General features: G+C 36.3%; 1 protein-coding gene across 1 annotated transcript; it reads right to left on the bottom strand.

Moving 5' to 3' along the window:
• Positions 1-2,085: 2,085 nt before the first annotated feature.
• Positions 2,086-5,538, bottom strand: LOC107821853 (uncharacterized). Its single transcript, XM_016648307.2, has 6 exons — positions 5,375-5,538; positions 5,092-5,229; positions 4,751-4,876; positions 4,088-4,369; positions 3,595-3,759; positions 2,086-2,609 (listed from the first exon to the last, which is right to left on the bottom strand). Exons 1-6 carry the CDS (start codon positions 5,417-5,419, stop codon positions 2,334-2,336), a joined length of 1,032 nt encoding a protein of 343 aa, XP_016503793.2. The 5' UTR covers positions 5,420-5,538; the 3' UTR covers positions 2,086-2,333.
• Between the last annotated feature and the right edge of the window lie 5,567 nt (positions 5,539-11,105).

An 11,105-nucleotide genomic window follows, 5' to 3' on the forward strand; every position in this document is an offset into this window, starting at 1 on the left:
TCTAGACCCGTTCGAGGACGAACGTTTGTTTAAGAGGTGGAGAATGTAACGACCCGATCGGTCGTTTTGCTTCCTAGATCTTTGTTCCCCTAAATAAGACTCCACGTATATGCTTTTACTATTTTATGACTTGCGGGGATGGTTAATTCAGGATATAGAAGGGTTCGGGTTGAAATCGGAACACTTAGTTCCTTTTTTTAAGAAAATATACCACTTGGCTTGATGCCTTAGTTCCTTAATATTGGCTTTAAATGGTTAACTTTGACTTGGGTCAACATTTCTAGTAAATAACCCCGGAACTGAGATTTGACAGTCCCAATAGGTTCGTATGATGATTTTGGACTTGGGCGTATGTTCGGACCGGGTATTGGATGACCCGAGAGTGTTTCAGCACATAAAGTTGAAAGTTGATGCATTGAAAGTTTAAAAGTTCTTTAAATTTGGTTTGGAGTAGGTTTTGGTGTAATCGGGGTCTGTTTGGGATTTTGAACCTGGGAATAGTTTTGTATGGTAATTTAAGACTTGCACACAAAAATTTGTGTCATTTCGAATAGTTTAAGTATGATTCGGCGCGCTCGGAGTAAGTTGGAAGAAATTGATGTTGATAAGTTGATTCTATTGGTTTTGGGTCGCGATTCTTAGTTTTAATATTGTTTTACGCATTCCGAGGGTGCAAGCGAGTCCTTTTTATGTTTACAAACTTGTTGGCATATTTGGACGGGGCCTCTGGTGCCCCGGATGCCATTCAGACGATGCGTGGAAGTCGTTTGTCCTTGGATAAATAGCTGAAGCATCAAGCATCTGGTGCAATCGCACCTGCGGAGAGCCAGCTACAGGTGCGAGCTCGCAGAAGCAAGTCAAGGGCCGCAGAGGAGTGGACTTTTCTATGGTCATAGAAGCGGGGAATGGACTTCATCTGCGAAGGCGCAGATGCAGGATTTTTATCGCAGAAGCAGCCTGGGACTGTGGCTTGTAGACCGCAGAAGCGAAGGAATTTCCACAGAAGTGGACATGCTTCTGCTAGGAAAGGGCCACACGTGCGCTATGAGGCTGGCCAGGCCTTGACCACAGATGCGACGTAGCTTCCGCAGAAGTGGGAGACCGTCCGCAAAAGCAAAATCACTGAAGGCAGTGAGGTCGTTTAAGACGGACTTAGACCATTGTTTTGACTCATTTCTTTCATCCGTTGGGCGATTTTGGAGCTTCTCAGAGAGGGTGTTTTCACCTAGCAGAGGTAAGTAATTTTTATCCAATGTAAGTTAAATACATAGATTATGGGTTGATTTAGAAAATTATGGGTTTAGATGAACAAACCTAGGTTTTGATATAAAAAAATGGGATTTAACCACGAAAATGGTTGTGGGTTTGAGTGAAAATTATATATTTGAGTTCGTGAGGTTATGGGTCACATTTATCTTCGAATATTTTTAGAATCCAGGCACGCGGGCCAGAGTGAATTTTTGGAATCTTCCAATTTGGGTTGGGTAATTACTCTAATAGTTAAATTATGAACTTTTGAACACATATTGATTAATTTATATAACATTTGACTAGTTTTGTGTCGTTTGGCACCAAGTTGAGGATTTAAAGCATATTTGTGGATCGGGAGTGAGCTTGAGAAAAGGTATGTCTTTTGCCTAACCTTGTAAGAGGGAACTCATCCCTTTAGATGTATTTTGTTATGAATTACTTATGTGGGGAACTACGTATGCACTAGGTGACGAGAGCCCGTGCGTAGCTATATTCCATGTGATGTCCATGTAGTCTTAGATTTACATCATGTTTTGCTTGCACTGTTATGTTGATTATGCATATTAATTGTCTTAAATAGAGTTGGGATTAAGTATTTTAAGATTTAAAGTCTCTAGTTTGGATTTCTTATGTTTAGGAAGAATTGAAGAATTTTATAATAACTGTGATAAATCCATGTTCATTCGCGTCGCAAGTATTTACGCGAGTGGGGTAAATTTCCTCAATTCTCATGGGAGTGGGTTGTTTGCCTCGGCAGATTAATAGATGCATCTATGGTTCGTGCCATTCGACCCTCGGCAGTGCACATAGTATATTTCTATTCACACATATCTCTAAGATCAGTGTCGAAAATGCTAGAGGTTCAGTTGAACCCATTCAATATGGCTGTGGCTGCATCTGCCTCTGCGTCGATGCTTCTACTCTAAGAGGATGAAGATTGGAGGATGAAAACAACATAATTGTTGTCTTTCATTATAGAAAACAACTTGCAATATAGACTACAAAAATTTTACAATATTCGCGATATAGGCAGATAACTACATTGATTAAAAAAACAGGTTTATACTCTTATCATTGTTTCTTCATTCTTCATCATAGATCTCATCTAGTGATTTGGAAATACCATATATATCTTTCTCTCGTGCCTCGGATCCGCCATTTGTCTCGGTATCCTCCTCTGGAGAAATGTCCAAACCCATTCCTCTTAGTAAATCTTCATAGGATGCAGAGAGATCTTGTGAGGTCAACTGGTGGTACTCAACAAGATGTCTAAGGCATTGATTCTCCCTATTCAAGTTTGCATTTTCATTTGCAAGCCTTGATTTTTCAGTAAGAAGTGCCTCCATTTGAAGCCTCACCTAAGCAAGTTCAAAAGATAAAAAGAGTTGGTTAAATGCAGACATTTTACAGATATCTAATTTGAGTCACAATTCAAATGATAGAACATGAAATTTATTCTATCTAAGGTTGATCATGACCATTGTTATAGCTCAACCTTGTCTAGTGTGGAATACATATACTGTTCAATCTGTTTTACACTCTGTCACGGTTCAAGTAGTAAACAATTTGAGTGTCACGGTTCAACGAGTATAAAATTTAAGTGCCACAGTTCAAGTAGAGCGTCACTCCATGATTATCTACCATTCGAAACTATCAGTTTATATAGCTTAAATATCTCATGGTTCACGTAGTAAACAATTTGAGTGGCACGGTTGAAGTAGTTTTGAGTGTCACGGTTCAAGTAGTATCACTCTACATTGTCTACCATATGATACTGTCAGTTTATATAACATAAATCTATTCTATATTGCATCATGGTTCACGTAGTAAACAATTTGAGTGGCACAATTCAAGTAGTATCACTCCATATTGTCTACCATATGATACTGTCAGTTTATATAACATAAATCTATATTCTACATTGCGTTATGGTTCACGTATTAAGCAATTTGAGTGTCACGGTTCAAGTAGAGTAAACAATTTGAGTGTCACGATTCAAGTAGTATCACTCAATATTATCTACCATATATATTGATACATTATACTGTCAATTTATACAAAGTAAATCTATATCATGATTCAAGTAGTACAAAATTTGAGGGTCACAGTTTAAGTAGTATCACTCTATGTGATAATTTAAATTTATCATATGATACTATCAGTTTATATAATTCAAATCTATATCATGGTTCACAAAGTAAACAATTTGAGTGTCACAGAAAGTTATAAACAATTTTGAGAGTCACGATTCAAGTAATATCACTCTCAATGATGTCTATCACATGATATATTAATATACTGTCAGTTTATATAACTCAGAGTGAGGATGCCAAGTGTCATTACCAGGTCATCTTCTTCCGGTGGTATCCCTTTGTCAAAGCCATCGCGAAGTATTCTATTCTCCTCCTCCAAAAGAGCAGAACGTTCTTGCATAAAGCGTAAGTCTGATCTTATTGATTTCAATTCTCGAGCTAATGTGGCCGCTTTTGATGCCATGGAAACTGCAAGCTACACAGAGATTATGTCAAGTTAGCATTTAAACACAAATGCAACAACAACAACAATTATGCCTCAATCCCAAATAAGTTGAGGTCGGCAAATACAAATGCAGCAAAAGTAACTAGAACCATTCTTGGAGAAATAACAACAACAACAACACCACCCTAGTAAAATCTCACAAGTGGGGTCTGGGGAGGGTAGTGTGTATGCAGGCTTTACCTCTACCTTGGGAGGGGTAGAGAGGTTATTTCCGATAGACTGTCGGCTTAGGAAGGAAGGAAAGAAACAGTAGAAACAAGCAATAAAACACAAGAAAAAGGAATGAAGGGGTACAAACATTTTTGGCTTTCTTGAACTTTCCCAGCTCTTTTGTGACTTGCCCATTTTCTTTTTTGGTATCATCATCTTGTTGTGAATCCTCTGAGCAATCATCCAATTTCCTCTTCAATCCTTTGTTGCCTTCTTCAGTCTCTTTCTTTTCTTTATCTCCCTCATCTTTACCTTCCTTTGATTGGTTTTCTCCATTTTTTGCCCTCTGGTTTTCTCCACTTTTTGCCCTCTCCATTGTGCAATGAAGTATATCTGTCAATGTGGGTGGTTTTGCTAGATCTCTTGCTCCCTAGATAGGAAAAATATATAGGATGCTTGATAAATAACTCGATCTTTACTTTTAGGCTCCCAAACTATATACACGTGCAAACACAATGTCAACTTCTAAATACTCTTTTTCAACTATATTATGAGGTGCATTACTCTTTTTCAACTTCAAATACGCCATTTTTCAACTTCAACAAAATATTGCCAAACTGTTATGCGTCAAAAGTTACATTGCTTAACAGTATTCATGAGCAACTTCAGTAAAAACCTCAATTTTACAAACCAAACTTCTTTTCAACAAATCATATAGCATTCCTTAACACAAAAGCCTTTTGAATATCACACACAATTAACCCTATATATAACCTATAATCATAGATTAAAACAAGGGATATATATATACCTGAAGGGCATTTTCAAGATTGTTAGATAACTCTGAAAGAGTGTAAGAAACAGAATCAAATCCTCTTAGTAAAAGCATAGCATCCTCCTTCATTCTCTTTGATTTATCCTCTGCTGCTCCATCACTCTACAACAAGCAATTTTCAAACAAAATTAAACAAAAATTAAGACACAAAAAAAAAATTAAAAATGAACATTTACCAATTATAAAATAAATTCTATGCATTAACGGTTTAAAAAATATTTACACAATCATGTCATTTCCTGGACAACTAACCTGTTAAAATTCAGTAGTAGTATACAAAATCCTTTACACTGTTAATGTATATTACTTAAATTTACCTTTTGAGCAGGGAAGGGAAAATCAACAGGGGTTCGATTTTCAAGAAGAGTATCAACCCTACTGCGAAGAGTACTCCAAAAACGTTTATCTGAAGATGGACTGTAAATTGGTGAAGAACCCATCAAGCTTGGTGAACCCTGAAAATTAAATAGTGAAAAAATTTGAGTATTTTGGGTAATTTATTATACTGAAAATTAACAGCACAAAAGAATAGTACCAAAAAAAAAACGAATCTAAAGTTGCAGTCTTTAATGTTGTGTTTGAAAGAGGAGAATCAAGAACCTTGTTAAGTGAAGCAGGAGATGAAGATTCTACTGAGATTGCCATTTGAGCTTTATGGATTTGGAGAGAGAAAGAAAGTGAAATTGGAGAGAGAGAGGGAGAGAGAGGTGACAAGAGTAAATCTGTAAGTTTGAATATGTAAGTTTGTAACGGCTAGTTATAGGAGAGCTGATGAGGTTGTCTTTAAATAGGAGAGTTCATGACACCAACGTTATAATAAATCACAAGTTGTCTTGTTGTCGCATTTATTGTTGATTTTGGTGATGGCATCAAACGACTTGATTGACATTTATCAAACCATCACAAGAAGGATTAATACTTGTTTACACTAGTAAATCGAGAAACTTAATTATCTATATTTATATTTATATTTATATCTATCTATAATATATTAAAAGCACGAAGGTGCTATCGAAATATCGTTTTCTTTTTTATCCTTCTTAAGTGCATTTTACATTAGATATAACTATAATTATATCTAATAATATTTTTGGGGGGCCCCCCAAACCAAAACCTACCGTATATTATCGTTTTCTTTTTTTAGGATTTTTTTACAGATTTAGGATTTCCTCCGAGAATCGTGTTGTATTATCTTTTTCTTTTGTTTAGCATTCTAGATTTAGAATTCTTCTATACCAATGTTACTTATGGTGTATCTTGTTTTTGTTTAAGTTTAGGATTCAATTTAGGTTTATGTTATCAAAGGTGCCGTAGGTTTAAGATTCTTTTATTATCAATCTTAATTTCTCTATAAAAAGAGTCTAATCAAGACATTACTACAAAGTTTGAACAACTTGAGTTTTATCGGAAGATAATTTTAATAATATTTTTAACTTCCGTAGAACGTATTCAATGAAAATTATTTTTTGATCCAATTGCACTCTTTAAAAATATTTTTATGAATTGTGGGTGTGTGTTGCAGTAAAAAATCAACAATTGCTGATTCTTCAAGCTGATCCTCGAGCAGAAGCACGAAACCCTATGGAAATGTCGTTCGCCCTTTTTACCTTTTGTAAGTGTATTTCACGTTAGATAAAATTGTAATTATAACAACTACTCCTTCCATTTCAATTTAGATGAGATAGTTTGACTTGACACAAAGAAAAGAAGATTTTTAAAACATGTAGTCCTAAAAGCTTAAGGGATAAAAGTTTTGTGGGGTCATAATATTTATATGGCTATAAAAAATTATCATTAAGGGTAAAGTAGGTAAAATAAAAAATTCAAAGTTAAATTGTTTCTAAATATATAAATATGTCATTCTTTTTTAAACGGACTAATAAAAAAATGTGTCATTTAAATTAAAACGGAGGGAGTAATAATTTAACAAAACATATGTAATTAACTTGTCGAGTTTTAATTGGAGTCTTTCTTTATTTTGGTTTAGTATTTATTTAGGTTTTGGATTCTTTTGCCAATTAATGTTACTTACATTTTCTCTTTTCTTTGTTTAGGTTTAAAATTCACTTTAGGTTAACAGTAAATTGCTCCACATTAACGTGTTAAGGTGCAAGAACTTCACCTTTCATGGCATTAACATAAAGGCTCCAGCAAAAGGAATAAAGACAGATGGTGCCCATGTTGCAAGATCAAGAGGTGTTAACATTACAAAGTCACATATTGGTATTTGAGATGAATGCATATCGATTTGTGGGGAAAAATAGCTAGGCTTAGGATTCAACAATTAATATCGAGGTCTATGGAAATTTCAAATTGTGACAGGAAGAAGGTAGAGAGTGACTTATGATTAAGGTAAAGATCAACCCTTTAGTCGTCCAAAGTATGTCATTTTATATAACTTTTATATCCAATGAACATATTTTTTGTAGTTCGCACGTATATGTTTTACTGTGTAACATTACTGTGTCGTTCATCAATCTTATAACGTCTCAAGTTTTGCTTCTAAAATAGATTGTTTATACTAAAATCATCAGATGCTACTGCTTTGCTTCTATGCTATGGGTTAATTAAGAAAATTTATACTAAATTCATTCAGCACCTTGTGATGCCTACGACTACAGGATGAAAGATTTATGTTTTTTCCTTTTTCTTTTTTCTTTGTTTGTTCTTGCGCGTTTGGTTTGTGGTTTTTTCTCCATAGATATTAGCTAAATAGATACTACTTCTTTATGCAGTAATTGGTGGCTCTTAAAGTCTTGATATATTTTCACAAAGAAGATTTATAATACAAATCTGTCTTAATATAATATGGAGAATGAGGTTAAATTTTCTATCGGAATTCAAAATTCGGGTATACTTCTCAATAATCTATATCTATATCTATCTATACTATATTAAAAGCACAAAACCCCTTAGCAAAATGTCGTTCGTCTTTTTTACACCTTAAAATCAGATTTCACATTGAATGAAATTGTAATTTAAGTTAATTTTCTAATTTGTAGGACTTTAAAATTAACTAAAATTTGGTCATAAAATCTTTCCTTATTGAATTAAGTAAAAATACTACTAAGATTTAGGACTTTAAAATCATTAAAAATTTACCTTATATAAATCAAACAATTAGTTTATAATATTTTTCTTTTTATGTTACACGCTAATGCACGACATGGCATTCTCATGAAGCAGCAGTTGGTGGCCTGTTCTACACAATAAACAACACTAATCATTCCAAAAACAACAAAAAAATGTAAGTTTAATCTTTTGATTTCCCATTAATATATTCATCCTTCAGGCAAAAGTAAATAAGAATATTTTTGTAACGACCCGATCGATTGTTTTGCATTCTATAACTCTGTTTTCCAAAATAAGACTTCCCGTATATACTTTCACTGTTTTATGACTTGCGGGGATGGTTAGTTCGTGATTTGAAAGGGTTCGGGTTAAAATCGGTACACTTGGTTCCTTAAGGTTGACTTAAAAGGCCAAGTTTGACTTCGGACAACATTTTGAGTAAACCACATCGGAATCGGGATTTTGCGGTTCCAATAGGTTCGTATGATGATTTCGGACTTGGACGTATATTCGGATCGGGTTATGGATGACCCGAGAGCGTTTCAGCGCCTAATAGTGAAAGTTGGTTCTTGAAGGTTTTAAAAAGTTCTTTAAATTTGGTTTGGAGCAGTTTTTGGTGATATCGAGGTCCAAATGGAATTTCGAGACCGAAAATAGTTCTGTAATGTTATTTAAGACTTGCACGTAAAATTTGGTGTCATTCCGAGTAGTTTTAGTACGTTTCGGCGCGTTGGAAGTAAATTGAAGAACTCGAAATTCTTAAGTTTGATTCAATGGGTTTTGGGGTGCCATTCTTAGTTTTAATGTTGTTTCGGGCGTTCCGAGAGTTCGAGGCAGTCCGTTTTATGATTCCAAACTTGTTGGTATGTTCGGGCGGGACCCTGGGGGAGCCCCGAGGGTCAATCAGACGAGGCTCAGACTAAATTAGAAATTGGGATCAGTTGTTGAAGCTCCAGTTCTGTCCTAACCGCACCTGCGCTTGGCCAGCCGCAGGTGCAAGCTCGTAGGTGCGAGCCATGAGCCGCAGAAGCGGAAATGCGAAGGAAACCCAGGCACCGCAGGTGCGGAGGAATTTACGCATCTGCGTGACCGCAGGTGCGGGCACTATTATCGCAGGAGCAGAAAGGGCTCACAGATGCGGCCCCTTGTGTCCGCAGATGCGGAGCCCGGCCAGACGAGGAAAATTTGTACCTGCAAAGGTCTTGCCGTAAGTGCGGGACCGCAGATGCGGCCAATGCACCGCATGTGCGAAAATCGCTGGGGCAATGCACTTCATTTAATACGGGACTTAGGCATTTTTCTCCCATTCTTTACACATTTGGGTGATTTTAGAGCTTCAAAAGGGGAGATTTCAACCTAGCTATTGAGGGTAAGTAATTCCTACCTTAATGTGAGAGTAATATATAGATTTTGGGTAGATTTTAACATGAAAATTGTTAGAAATCATGAGTTTAGATGAAAAATTTAGGGTTTAATAAAAATGAGATTTTACCACGGAAACGATTATGAACTTAGTGAAAAACCATATATTTATGTTCCTAAGGTTATGGGTAACAACTTTCTTCAAACATTTTCGGAATCCGGGCGTGTGGGCATGGGGGAGAATTTTAGAAATCATATCATTTGGGTTGGGTAATCACTTTAATAATGAAGATGTGAACTTTTGAGCATAGATTGATTGATTTATATAATGTTTGGCTAGTTCCGAGTCGTTTGGCATCAAATTTGGAGGCTTGAGCGTATTCTTGAATTGGGAAGTAAGCTTTGAGACGAGGTACGTCTCTTTCCTAACCTTGTAAGGGGGAAGTTAACCCCATAGGTGAACTTAATCAATATGTACTTCTATTTGTGGGGGCTACGTGCGCACGATGTGACGAGAGTCCGTGCGTAGCTACTATTCATGCTAATGTTCGGATAGATTTAGGCTTACACCATGCTTTGTTGATGTCGTTGCTTGTTTATGCTTACTAGTTGTTGGATTAAAGTGGAAGTTGAAGGTCCCAATATTTAAAGACCAAGTTGAATTTCTTATTTTTATAAAAAAAATTGAGAAATACTACGATAAGTTGAGAAATTATACGTTCAACCGCTTCGCAAATATATTCCGCGAGCGGGGTAAACTTCCACTACTCTCATGAGAGCGGGTTGTTCGCCTCGGCAGGATTTATTGATATATTATATGGTTCGGGTCGTTCGACTCTCGGCAGTGCACAATATATTATTATGTATATTTGGATCGGACCGTACGTCCTCGGCATGACTCGTGAGTAGTAATACCGAAATCCTTTCTTGTATTTAATAATGTTTCATGGACTTGAAAAGAGAAAGGAATAGAAGAGAGATATGGTTTGAGTTTTACTTGAAAGAAAGATTTACTTACTTACTTCTTGTTTTGAGCGCTATTATTATTGTATATTACCTTCTTTATACATTATTATGTTTTTGGCCCTTAGTAAGTGTCGAAGTCGACCCATCGTCACTTCTTCTTCGAGGCTAGGCTAGATACTTACTGGGTACATGTTGTTTACGTACTCACGCTACACTTCTGCACTTGGTGTGCAGGATCTGAGGCAGGTGCATCTAGTTACAAGTCCAGCGCACACGTTTGACTTCTAGCTCGAGACTATACGGTGAGTTGTCCTTCTGAGCCGTTCAACAGCAGCCGGAGTCTCCCTTTTGGATTTATATTTCTGTCTATTTCCTTAAGACATTAGACTAGTATTCTTTTGTATATTCTGCTAGAGCCCACATACTTGTGACACCAGGTCTTGGCACAAACACTAGTAGACTTATGATTTTAGATTTATTATTGTGACTTCGATTTGCACTCAGTTTCTTTTGTTTAATTACCTTACGACAGTAAATTTCTAAATCTTTTATAAATGCAGAAAACATTTGCTTTGCAAATATATTAAAAGTGGAAACCACTAGACTTATGAGTGTTGGCTTGCCTAACAATGGTGTTGTGCGCCATCACGGCCTATGATGAAATTGGGTCATGACAACATGGTATCAGAACACTAGGTTCACGTAGGTCTTACAAGTTATGGGCAAGCCTAATAGGGTCTTGCGGATCGGTGCGGAGACTTCCGTACTTATCTTCGAGAGGCTATAGGATGTTAGGAAACTACTCTTTATTCACCTCCTATCATGCAGTTGATGGTGTACTAAGTTTCTTTTTCTTATTCTCTCACAGATGGTGAGAACGCGCGCAGCATATGTTCCAGACCCGGGAAGGGCTGCTCCCCCTGTGGCTAGA

This window comes from Nicotiana tabacum, chromosome 17, assembly GCF_000715075.1.
Source record: "Nicotiana tabacum cultivar K326 chromosome 17, ASM71507v2, whole genome shotgun sequence".
Taxonomy (NCBI): Eukaryota; Viridiplantae; Streptophyta; class Magnoliopsida; order Solanales; family Solanaceae; genus Nicotiana; species Nicotiana tabacum.

Excerpts from the sequence above, each read along its gene's own strand:
- LOC107821853 (XM_016648307.2), bottom strand. The coding sequence starts at position 5,419 with ATGGCAATCTCAGTAGAATCTTCATCTCCTGCTTCACTTAACAAG. Across the intron at positions 4,877-5,091 it reads TTCCCTTCCCTGCTCAAAAG|AGTGATGGAGCAGCAGAGGA; the intron begins GTAAATTTAAGT and ends TGCTTGTTGTAG. Across the intron at positions 4,370-4,750 it reads ATCTTGAAAATGCCCTTCAG|GGAGCAAGAGATCTAGCAAA; the intron begins GTATATATATAT and ends TTTCCTATCTAG.